General features: G+C 35.8%; 1 protein-coding gene across 1 annotated transcript; it reads left to right on the plus strand.

The window, feature by feature from the left end:
• The first annotated feature begins 1,858 nt into the window (after window positions 1-1,858).
• On the plus strand, window positions 1,859-4,372 carry LOC123546283 (trichohyalin-like). The gene has a single exon (XM_045332480.2). It carries the CDS (start codon window positions 1,859-1,861, stop codon window positions 4,370-4,372), a length of 2,514 nt encoding a protein of 837 aa, XP_045188415.2.
• The last annotated feature ends 8,934 nt before the right edge of the window (window positions 4,373-13,306 follow it).

Below are 13,306 nucleotides of genomic sequence, written 5' to 3' on the forward strand. Positions count from 1 at the left end.
ATGCAGAAAAATATCTTATATTGTGATCCTGATACGCTTCGAGCAAAGAGCTATAAAAATATAGTCCTTTGGCTTCGAGGGAAAAAATCCCTTCTCCAGTATTTACGCATAATGTACTATTAAGCTTTAAATTTTGACACCTCTCATTAAATCTCACACGAATCAGAATTTAGGTAAGAGGTGTTGATTTAATTAAATTTGGCGTGACTGAATCACTTTTGACACCACAGTTCAAGCTATCTGGCTTTCAGAACTATTTTAATGGCAGGCTACAAAATAGAACGAGAAAAGTGAAACAAATGGATTAACCTAATTAGTTGAGCTAGATTCTCTACTTTATTTATTTTTAAAAGACCTCCAATTTTTTAAATTATGATTTTCATCCAGTCCGTCACAAATATGAGACCTCGCAGCTTACACGGATCAATGATGAATATCACGTCTGAAACCTAAAAAAAGAAAGTTTTCTTTCACAGGAGTGATTTCTGGGACATCATGCTACATTATAAATTCACTGACTTATTAATATTTCCCAAAATTTAACTTTAAGCAAAGAAAAACAACCAGCACTAGTGAAACATGAAACGCTTTTCAATTACAATTTAGCGTTTGCTGTCACCTCGGCTTGTTGCTACGCAACGCGATACGCTAAAGTGCCCGGATATCCGACCTGATCAATTTCATATTAGTGACTTATCTGGTGTCCTATAGTAGTTATATATTAAATAGACCATTTTTCCAAGGAATTTTGGTTTATTGATAAAAGTCCACACTTAGTCTCTGTAAATTACAGTTTTCCGATATCTGTGAAAGACCCTGCTTTAAAATCCAATACTCGGTAGAATTGTAAAGATATCGATAAAACTACCCTACTGATAACAGCCGGCGTGATAGCTTAGTGTGCTAAAGCGCTGCTCTGAAAATAAATTGTCAAGACTCGTCAAGAGTGAGTTCGAATCCAGCTCGGAGCAAAAATTTTTTTTCAAACGAAATGAAATTTTTGTTTTGATCTCAGTTGAATATTTTTTTTGCGTTTTTTATAGTAGTGTGAAGAATAGCAATATTGTTTATTGCAATATTTATCTATTGTAATAACGTATAAAGGAATATTGCGTAAAACAAGCTGTATAGATAGTGTAAAAGTTTGTAATTAATAATATTACAAAATTTACCTACCTAAACTTTATTCGCGCGAATAGTAAATAACGTGCGCGCTCTTTCGCTCTCACACACATACAAACATACACACAAACATTGATACACGTTACACTTTAACATATTAACGTGAAAAGTAAAATACAAACTTGAATAGAAGTATTATTTGCAAAGTACGGAATACAAGGAGGGACAAAAGTGAAAGTACACATTTATGAAATAAAATACGGAATACATGGAGGGACTTCAGTTTAGTTGTGAATAATAAATGAAATTTTATTCATGATGTGAAGATGAATGAAATATTTAGTCTCTTGTGAAAAGTACAGTTTATGTAAGAGGTATATTGTGAAATGCACGTTGTCAACATTAGTGAAAAGTAAAATTAGCTGATAGCTACTTAATACTGAGATTGGATAGAACTACGCAAATAGAATAATAGAGACAAAGACTCTAGCTTATTGTTAAATGTATAATTAAAGCAAACAGTGTGATAATTAAGTCATGTACATGTGAAATAGAAAACTGTGATATAGATCCCATGAAAGTGAAATAGACACTGTGAAAGACGAAAGTGATTGGAATGAACCTTAGATAAACTTATTTAAAACACTATACATGAAAGTGAAATAGACACTATATATGAAAGTGAAGTAAATAAATCTGAGACAAACATAGAAAAAGTTACAAAACATACAAAATCATGGCGGAATATATGTCAGAAAGAGAACTGAGAAAAATTGAAAGAAATAGGAGAAAGGAGGAAGATAGATTAAAAAGACAAAATGCAAGAACACTAGAAAAGGAGGAAAAACGTAAGCGTGAGCAAAGTGAACATGATAAAAAGGAGAGAGAACAACTTGAACTACAAAAGCAGAGAGAAAGGTTAATACATGAACGGCGTAAACTTAAAGAGAAAAGCAAGCTGCTATATGAAATGGAGCAAGGAATGAAAGAAAGAGAAAGGGTAGATAAAGAGATAAGACAGAAGTCTAAAGATATTAAGAAAGATTTTGAAAGTGATACAAGTGAAACAGAGGAAGGGTTTAAAGAATTAGAACAAGTTGATAGTGATCATAATAGTAGTATAGAAAGAAAAGAAAGAAGTGATAAAATCAGAAAGTATACAAGTTCAAGTAAGGAGAACCTAAGATTGAAAGAAAGTGAAATTACACAAAGCAAAAGAGCTGAACGTAAAGATAGTTCAGATAGTGAATATTCAGATTTAGATAAATCAACGGAATTACAGGCAAATGCTAGACAGACATTTAGTGAAGAAAGAATGAAGAAAAGGAAAGGTTCAGTTCTGAATATGAAAGATGAAATGAGCTTCAGGAATGAAAACCCACTATCAAGTGATAGTCTAGAAGATAAAGAAAGTGAAATAGAATTAGATTCACAACAATCTGAAAGTGATGCCTCGGAAGATGCATACACAACAGTGGATCAAATATATGATGTAGATTATATTGAAAATCCGAGACATAATAGTACAGAGATAGAAACTGAAGAAAACAAAAATGTGAATTTTGAGAATGAAATGAGATGGCTTGATGAAAAATGGCAGCAATATCAATGTGAAAATGCTGAATTGAAATCTAGTATAGATAAACTTAGAAATACAGAGACAGAAAAAGAAAATATAAAACGAGATAGAAACAAACATTTAAAGTATACGGCTGCAGAAGATATGTTGAAAGAGAAAATAAAACAATTAAAGATTAGAGAAAAGAGGGTAAATGATGCTATCCAAGAAAATAGAATGCTCAAACAAAAACAAGCTGAAGAACTAGACAATTTAAAGCATAGACAGACAGAAACCAAAAGAGAAAGTGAGAAACGAAAGATAGAGAAAGATAAACTGAAGAAATTAAAGGACGAGGAACTGTTACTAAAGCAACGAATTAAGGAGAAAGAAGCTCGATTACTTAATGAGAACAGAACTAATGCTGAAATAAATGAGAACAAAAGCGATACTAGAAAGGCAAACAAAAGTGAGAAAACTGAAAGTACGAAAGCAAAGTTACACAAGCCCAATATCCCATCATTAACTGAAACTACATTCGAAGAATGGAAAATAGAGGTTGAAATTATTCTTAAGTCGGGACTATATGAGGAAAATATTCTCCGACAAGCAATTAGAAATTCGTTATGTGGACACACCAGAAAGATATTGTTGACCATGAGTCCTGATGCAACCATACAGCAAATTATAAACAAGTTAGAAGGTATATATGGAAACATCAGATCGGGTGAATCAGTTTTATCTGAATTTTACATGTCGAAACAAGGAAAGGATGAAAATGTGTCAGAATGGGGCTTGCGATTGGAAAGTATATTACAGAGAGCAATAGAAAAAGGTCATATAAAAGAAGAACAAAGAGAAGATATGTTAAAAACAAGATTCTGGAGGCATTTGTACAGTGAGGACCTGAAAAACGCTACAAGACTAAGCTTTGAAACTTCAAAGTCTTTTGAAGAGTTGCGAAGAAAAGTACGTATAGAAGAAAACGAGATGTCGATGACGAGAATACAAGAAGTAGAAATAGAAGATAAAATATCACTAAATCAGCATAAAAGTGAAGACGACAGTGATCTTGTCATGAAAACAGTTTTAGAAAGGATGAAAAGGCCAGAAGAAGAACTTCTTCGAGTTCAAGAAAAGTCTAGAGAAGAGAAAGAAAGTACAAGTGGTGACATACATAGACGTCATGATATAGAGCAAGAAAGGAGTAGATGGGATAGAAGAGATAGATATAGAGATAGATATGATAGAGGAAATTACAGAAATAGATACAGAGATTATGAATATGGGGACAGAAGAAATTACAAAAGAGATTATCGAGAAAGATATGACACAGATAGACCAAACAGAGATTATCGTAGACGATATGATGATATAGATTGGAGAAAAGAGGACGATAGGTACCCAAGATACAGAAGAGATGATATTGAAAGAGGATATAGGGGAGACAGAAGAACTAATGATAGATACGGATATGACAGAGAAAGAAATTACGATGTGAGAAGTACAGAGAGTCAGACAGCAGAAGAGATAATAAAGAGTTTAACAGGCATTATAGAGAAGGTTCCAGCGCAGAACAGAGAAAACAAGATACGGACAAAGGAGATACAGCAAAACAAGAACATAAACAAGTACAATCAAATTCCAAGACGGAGGCAGCAGGTAGAACAAACACACCAAATAAGCCTTTAAACCGCTAGGAGTCTCTGTCGAGGGGCAGATTAGAGACAGCAATAATAAAAGTCCCAAAACACAGAATTTGTTCAATAGAATCGTCGGTAGTAATAACACCAGTGACGTTATTTTGGAAGGAAAAACATCCAAATGTCTTATTGATACTGGATCTATGGTTACAACTGTAAATCTAGATTTCTACAATTCATTAGATCCTAAACCAGCATTACATCCCTTAACAGAATTCAATTTGAAAATCAGTGCTGCAAATGGTCAGAGTGTTCCATATCTTGGATATATCGAAGCTAGAGTGTCTGTGCCATTTCTAAAGGACAATTCTTTTGATCTTCCAATTCTAGTGGTGCCAAATACCAGTAATAATTCTAACATTCCGGTGATTATTGGTACGAATTTTATTCGACTCTGCCGTCTTGAAACATCTAATGAGACGATACCAGAAGAATGGGATATAGCATTTAATAGTTTGGTAAATGATTCGGTAGGAATTGTCAAGTCTACACAAAGGATCAATTTAAAACCGTTTGAGACTAGAACTGTAACCGGTTTCGTCAGAAAATCTTCACCTATTGAAAGTGCTGTGACAGAACCCTGTGATGATCAACATTGTTCTAGCAGAGTGAACGTCTGTCCAAGAGTTGTAACTCTCAACAAACCTGGAAATAGTGCAAGAGTTCCTGTCAGAATATTTAATCTTTCTGCTAAAGCTATATCGCTACCACCAAAGTCAAATCTTTGCCAGTTACAGGAAGTTAAAGTTTTAAGATCAGCACCAATGTTCGATGCAGAAAATCAAGACAAAACTGCTACGGTAAACCGGCAAAACATCGATGACACTAACCGAGAGGAAGAAGATATAACAAAGAGATTTAGTATTTCGCTAGACAACAGCATGCTAACAGAAGAGCAGAAGACAGAAGTCAAGAACATGTTCAACAAGTGGGAACATATATTCTCTACAGGACCAACTGATTTAGGAGAAACAGATCTTTTAGAACATGAAATACATCTGACTGATTACACACCATTCAAACAACCATATAGAAATATAGCTCCAGGATTAATGCAGGAAATCAAAGAACACATACATGAAATGCTAGAATGTGGTGCGATAAGACAATCCAACAGCCCTTTCTCATCAAACGTCGTTATTGTCAGGAAAAAGGACGGTCAGATTAGATTTTGTATAGATTTTAGAACCATCAACAATCGAACGGTCAAAGATGCCTATGCTATTCCAAGAATCGAAAACACTCTACATCTTTTATCCGGATCAAAGTATTTTTCGAAATTAGATTTAAAAGCAGGTTATTGGCAGGTACCAGTAAAAGAAGAACATCGCAAATTTACAGCATTTCAAGTAGGACCACTTGGTTTTTACGAGTACAACAGAATGTCGTTTGGATTAACAAATGCGACGTTCCAAAGGTTGATGGAAAGATGCATGGGAGACTTAGATCTACGAGATTGTCTCATATATCTCGATGATATAGTTATCTTTTCGTCGACATTTCAAGAACATCTTCAACGTCTCGAAGCCGTATTCGCCAAACTAAGTGAACACCATCTGAAACTAAAGCCGTCGAAATGCGAGTTCTTCAAGTCAAAAATAACATACCTAGGACATGTCGTATCTGAGGAAGGCATACAGGCAGATCCTGATAAGATTGACGCTGTTAAGTCCTGGCCGATCCCAAAGTCTACTAAAGCCGTTCGTCAATTTCTTGGATTCACTGGTTACTACAGACGTTTTATCAAGGGCTATGCATCTATAGTAAGACCATTAAATGACTTGTTAATTGGACATTCAACAAAGAAAGGCCAGAAAACGTCAAAAAGAAAAACACCGTTTGTATGGGATAAAGAACAACAGAAAGCAATGGACACCATCATTGAAAGACTCATTCATCCACCAATCCTCGCGTACGCTAATTACCAGTTACCATTTAGGCTCCATACAGATGCTTCTTGTTCCGGTCTGGGAGCAGTCCTTTATCAGAACCAAGGAGGAATAGACAGAGTTATTGCGTATGCAAGTCGTAGTCTAAAGCCAGCAGAAAAGCACTATCCAGCGCATAAACTCGAATTCCTGGCGCTTAAGTGGGCAATAACAGAAAAATTCAACGACTATCTCTATGGTAATACGTTCGAAGTATTGACAGACAATAACCCACTTACATTCGTGAAAACTTCTGCAAAACTCGACGCTACAAGACATCGATGGATGGCAGCCTTATCAAATTATAACTTTAACATCAGATATAGGAGTGGAAAAGAAAATGCAGATGCCGACGGTCTTTCCCGAATGTTCGAACAGGATTCAAGTACTTTTGACAACAGTATTACCAACGACATCATCCAAGCGCTTGCACTTACAGCCACAACTGACACCATACAGGCTCCTGTTGTATTTAGTATGGTAACGCCAGACGATATTCAAACAGTTGAACCAGCAAAAGATGTAGTACCAGACGATATTGTTGACTCCTTGTCTCTAAAATCCAAGGACTGGCGGAAAGCTCAACAGGACGATAACACCATTTCACAAATTACTACTTACCTGAAAGATGGTGTAAAGCCCACTGCTCAGCAGACTTGCACTAATGATCTTACAGTGAGAAAGTACCTGCGGGAATGGAATCATCTTGTACTGAAAGACGGAGTAGTATACCGCCGAGGTCAGCTAAACGACCAAGAATATCTTCAGTTAGTCCTTCCAACTCATCTACGAGAAGAAATATTTTTGGCACTCCATGATGATCTCGGGCACCAAGGTAGAGACAGAACAACATCCCTCTTTAAGCAAAGGTTTTACTGGCCTGGCATGGATTCATGGATAGAGGAAAGAGTCCGACAGTGTGATCGCTGCACCAAGCGGAAAACCTTTCCTTCCGTAGCACCTCTGGTCAACTTCACCTCCTCTTCGCCAATGGAAATACTTTGCATCGATTTCTTAAGTTTGGAGAAGTCCAAAGGCGGCCATGAGCATATACTCGTACTCACAGATCACTTTACGAGGTATTCACAGGCGTATCCTACTAAGAATCAGACGGCAAAAACAACAGCTCGTGTTCTCTTTGATCAGTTCATTGTTCATTATGGGTTTCCTTCAAGGATCCATAGTGATCAGGGAGCTAACTTTGAATCTTCCTTGATCAAAGAGCTTTGTCAGCTAGCAGGTGTCGCCAAATCACATACAACACCGTACCATCCTATGGGAAATCCTGTAGAGCGCTTCAACTCAGCTCTTTTGAAGATGCTTGGAACGCTGGAAAACAGCATGAAAAGTGATTGGAAATCTCACATAGCTCCATTAGTCCATGCGTACAATATAACAATACATCCAAGCACAGGATTTTCACCATATTTTCTTATGTTCGGGCGACATCCAAAACTGGCTATCGACGCTCTCTTGGGTCTTCCATCTCAAGACTTTAGTAGTCAAAACCAACATGAGTATATCAACAAACTCCGGGCAAAATTAGCATCAGCATACAAGAAAGCTGAAGAGACGTCAAAACTAGCGGCAGCAAAGAATAAAGAGCGATATGACATCAAAGCTAAAGCAAACAGTTTAAAACCGGGAGACCTTGTCCTTGCAAGAAACGTTAATATTCGTGGAAAACACAAGCTGGCAGACAGATGGGAGGATACGCCGTATATAGTTGTGGCACAACCAAATGATGATCTACCAGTATACGAGATATTAAAGGACTGTCGGAATGCCAAAAAGACACGGGTACTTCACAGAAACCATCTATTACCTCTTGGAATGAAACACAGAGCATATGAAAGTGTTTCTCCAACGTCAGAGGCATCATCACAGGACTCAAATGATACAAACCTTGATGACACAGGAGATTCATCAGAGGAACCAGGGTAAATAGTACTGTTGTACAATAAAATCTGATACCTACCTTTAGGAGTTTTACCTTGTTTTTACCTTTTGGAACCTGAAAGAGAAGTAATCATACTTACCTGATATAGCTGCACCTGAAAGCAAAATAGTTTTACCTGAAATTTTATGGACGCAGCCTTGTTTCTCTAGCTGAATGTACTTGAAACGAGTATACTTACCTACAGATCGCCTAGAACATGGAATAACAGATTTATGTTCTAGTATGATAATGAAAGATACCAGAGCTTCCTCTTCTGATGCATAATACTTGCCTTAAGAAATCCTGTTGTTACAATTGTGTAATTTGAAAGTGAAAAAGAGACTAACTTTTACAAAACTTTACCTGAATTATGTACATAATATATGAAGTATGAATGGACACTGAGTGAATGCAAATACTGTACTTGTGGATAATTGCGAAATGAAAATGGATTTGTGTAGCATATTGCGTGCGATTTAAAATCGTATATAGTTCACAATCATACTACAATAAATATTCCAATACATTTACAAGCACACATGTAATGGTTCACAATATTCACCACAGTATTCACCTATGTATATTTCGCTTAAATACTTCGTTGTTTTTATAATAAGCACACGAGCGATATATCGGAAGCAACTTGTAACTTGTATTTGATCTGCAAATACTTGTTAATTCTTTACTTAAGATGTTCCCATAAATGTCGGGGACGACATTTTCGGAGCAGGGGGAGAATGTCATAGAGTGAAATTAAATTATCTGCCAATAAAACTCCGTTGTTTTTACTTGTGTGTTGTCAGACTTATGACACGTATGACGTTCCATAGTTCCAAAACTTTCTTTTTCAGTCCAAGGGAAATAAATCAATAACCTTCCAATATGAATCCTATAAATGAACCTATATAAAACGTATGCACGTGATCACTAACAACCAATCACTGCACTGGTCACTTTTTAAGTCAAATTTCAAGATGTCTGTTGCATTTTAAGCCGCTCATATATTTTGTGCATTTTTGTATATCAACTGGAACTTATACATTTCCAGGTAAATATTTTGACTTATATTTTCTTTTATCATCGGTACATAATTGTATGATCGCTATTTGTAAACACATTATATTTTACCTGTAATGCAATAATGCTAAGCATGACTGATTTTATCAGGTGGTCAATGTTGTTTACATTTTTGACAGCTGTCATCTGTCATATCGCGTTGTAATTTTGACATTTGAATAATTTGTTAAATAGTTAATATAATTGAATTATTTTTATTTCCAGGATACTGATACTGATACCGATATACAAGTATCTCTGTTTATCATCTTTATTATCGTGAAAGAAACATTAAATCAATTATTACAGTCTGCAAACTTTCTTTTGGTTGTCCCATATTTAAAGGAACCCATCCCATAGACACCATGAGTATATTATAGCCGTGGCAGTACACCAAGGAAATATATATATCTGAAACGATGAACTCGAAAGTTAATAAATAAATAAATAAATAAAGTGGGGCTACCAAAATGGCGTCAAACGGCATAGCGGCGCGCTGGAAAAGAAACCGATTGAAAACGGGCAAATATTTAATGAATGTCGTCAAGGATGTACTTAAAAATCCTTGGTAACGTGTTAGAATCGAAATAATATATCTCATTTAGTGATTTGCTCTTGAATAAATCATTGTTTGTCGTTCAGATGCGTATTATTATATCACTCGGGCTGCGCCCTCGTGATATAATTCCTTCGCATCTGAACTCCAAACAATGATTTATTCAACGACAAATCACTGGATGAGATATATTATTTCTTAAGTATACACATTACTTGCATGATGTATCAAGTTATGTTTAGACCACACATTGTTTCTACAGTGTGAGAAATGTTAATAAAACTATACTGAAAAGAGATTGACGGAACAAGTTCTTGTAACCGACCTTGAATGTCTTTGTTACTGAACTGCAAATAAATGCAAAATAAGAAGTCTAGACATAACTTGAAAACACAGTTACATCGTTTGTACTTCTTTTAGCGGAAGCTATTACCAGATTACCGTTCACAGCGAGAGGACTGCATCGGACACTCCATGTGAAAAAATACGGCAAAAATAAAAATGGAAAGAATGTGCAACAAAAAAATCAAGAAACAGTTTTATTATCATATAGTCAAACTGAAATCAAGTATTAAAATATCAAGACGTTGTGATACGTTTAAATAAGACAAATACGAAGGAAAGTGGGATCGTTCACTCACCTCTAAATGAACAATGTATATTGAGGTTTAGTTCTTGAAATGAGCCGCGCCATGAGAAAAACCAACATAGTGCGTTTGCGACCAGCATGGATCCAGATCAGCCTGCGCATCCGCGCAGTCTGGTCAGGACCCATGCTGTTCGCTAACGGTTTCTCTAATTTCAATATTCTTTGAAAGCGAACAACATGGATCCTGGTCAGAATCCATGCTGGGCGCAAATCCACTTTCTCATGACGCGGCTCAAATAATAACACAACGCTGATTATCTAATGTAAAGTAAAGATTTGTATTCCATTTTTGTGTGAGAACGAAAATATATATCTTAGAGAAGTTATATAGTATTTAAAAGCATAAGAACAGGCAGCTTTGAAACTAACACAAAATTAATAATGGTATTAAAAACACTGTTCATTAAATTATTCAGTCACACTGTTACATTATCTGACATGGGATTAAGAAAGATAATTGTTGTTGTTGTTGTTGTTGTTGTATTTCATTTCTCAGCATTCGAGTCAATGCCGTTTCAACTTCAACTTGATTACGGTTACTCCACAATATCCATGTATGGACATCTAACGGAGATGCTGGGTGACTGTACGTTGTTAAAATCCTGAACATGTATATACACTGATATACACTGTACACTACATTTAGTCCGCTTTACTCCCTCACAGTTGATTGGACAGCGGCCTTGAAACCATCCAGCATATCAAACTGCAGCACTGACTGTTGTAGGCGTTTCCCCAGGATGACAACCCGTGAAAAGAATGACGGTTGATTTTAAGCATTTTGCAAAGAGGAAGTCAATGTCTGGAACACTCACATAAATATAATCGTTTAATGGAATAAGAAAATGTACAAAGGCTCTGGAATACTGTAATATCCGTATTAGAGTTTCTTCTGTAAACTGTAGTAGGTGGCTGAAAGTCTCTCCAAAGATACGATGCAGTTGAAATAATAATATAATAATAATCTGACTCAATAAATTATGATATTTATACAAAAATACACATAGAAAAGGAAGTCTGTCCTAAAGAAGATAGAACAGAGAGATTTTATCGGATTCGATAGAATGGTATTATAAATATAGTACTAAATTAACTTTACAGGGAGAACATTCAATTACGAATTAAAATTTGTACATATCTCATTTTTTTTCTTTGAAAAAATGGAGATAGAACATTGTATTTTAGGGCGATGAGCTGTCTTATGTCATTAATTCAAATGATAATCCATGAGATCTGGCCAAAGTGAATTGAAAGGATGCATTTAACATAAACATTTTAAATTTATGATAGAGGATGGGGCTATATAGGCTGAAAACTACAAAATCAAATGTAAGTCTACGCAGGTCTAGTCACAATTAAGTAGTCCAAATATAAAAAGTGCTGATCTTTCTTCCTTTGCTTGTGCCCTTTCTCAAGGCACCTGGTCCCATCCCCCAAAGGAGCAAGAAAAAATATTGTGAAATTCTTAAAATAGCTATTAATATTACAAAGTTCGGATTGAGAAGATTTGTCTTACACAATAACTGGAGGAACAACATTGTTATTGATATTTTTGTACTTCAATACATGTTAGAAGGTCGAAATTACACGTACTACCGACTACAATAGTATTCAAGATGACTGCGCCTCTCACGATGTCTGCGGCACCATCGAGATGCCTGCGGCACTGGACTGAATAGTCGGCAGGACGTGGGGATATACCTTTTCCATGACATGTATTTTATCTCAATCGATCAGATGTCATGTCTTTATATAATATACTACAGAAATACATCATTCCTTTTTCAGCAGGATATGAAATGACTCGGAATATTCACTGCTTTTGTAATTTTCATGTTACTGTATCCGATGAAAAACACGCGCAAAATAACAATATTACATATTTCTTCGCAAACTGGGCATGGATTTGTCGGCAAGACACAACTACATCCCGCTGTATTCCCCGATTTCTAAAAAGTTTTTACTGTAAAAAAGACAATAACCAAAAACATTCAATTTTACTCACCTTGCTCGTTATTTCTGTAAACATCCTGCGCAATGCCTGCGCCGTCGGAAGCGCGATGCCTTCATTTCAGTGTGGCACATTTAGTGCCGCAGGCAACGTTTCATACCCGTGATATACATCACACAAAAGCAAAGCAAGTTATTATACAAGCTATACAGGGTAAAAACTGAGTGGACTGCTAATCATGACCAGAGGCCTAAAAATTACTTAAGAACCTGAAGGTAAGAAACTGAAAAGGGAAAACTGACACAAATGTGTGCTAGACTAAAAAAAGCTAAGAAAGCGTATCCCTTCAAACCGGGTTTGAGGAGAACATATTAGCATAAACCTCTCAGATTTGGAATAAAACGAGCATATAATTATAATACGTATGATGGCATGCAAACACTAAAAAAGCAAGATTATGTTACAAAACTAAAAAGAAATTGGAGGATAAGCACATAATCTAAGAAGCACAAATAATAATATTTATAACTGTAATGGAAAAAACATGCAAAAATTATCAAACTGAAAAACAAGCAGGGGTTTGATAAAGGTATGCATACCACTGCAATATGGACAAGTTATACTTGTTGACAAGCTACACAGGTACACTCCTTTCCTGACCAGCAAGATATTAGATTTTTAAAATTGTTAAAATTATTTGTTTGCCGAAAAGTGTCAGGTAGGGAGTTCCACAATACAGGGGCAGCATACCTAAAGCAGTTCTTACCGAACTTAGTTTTACTGACCTGGGGTACCTGTAAAATATTAGAGTATCTAAAATAATATGATTAATTTGAACGTTTAT

This window comes from Mercenaria mercenaria, chromosome 4, assembly GCF_021730395.1.
Source record: "Mercenaria mercenaria strain notata chromosome 4, MADL_Memer_1, whole genome shotgun sequence".
Taxonomy (NCBI): Eukaryota; Metazoa; Mollusca; class Bivalvia; order Venerida; family Veneridae; genus Mercenaria; species Mercenaria mercenaria.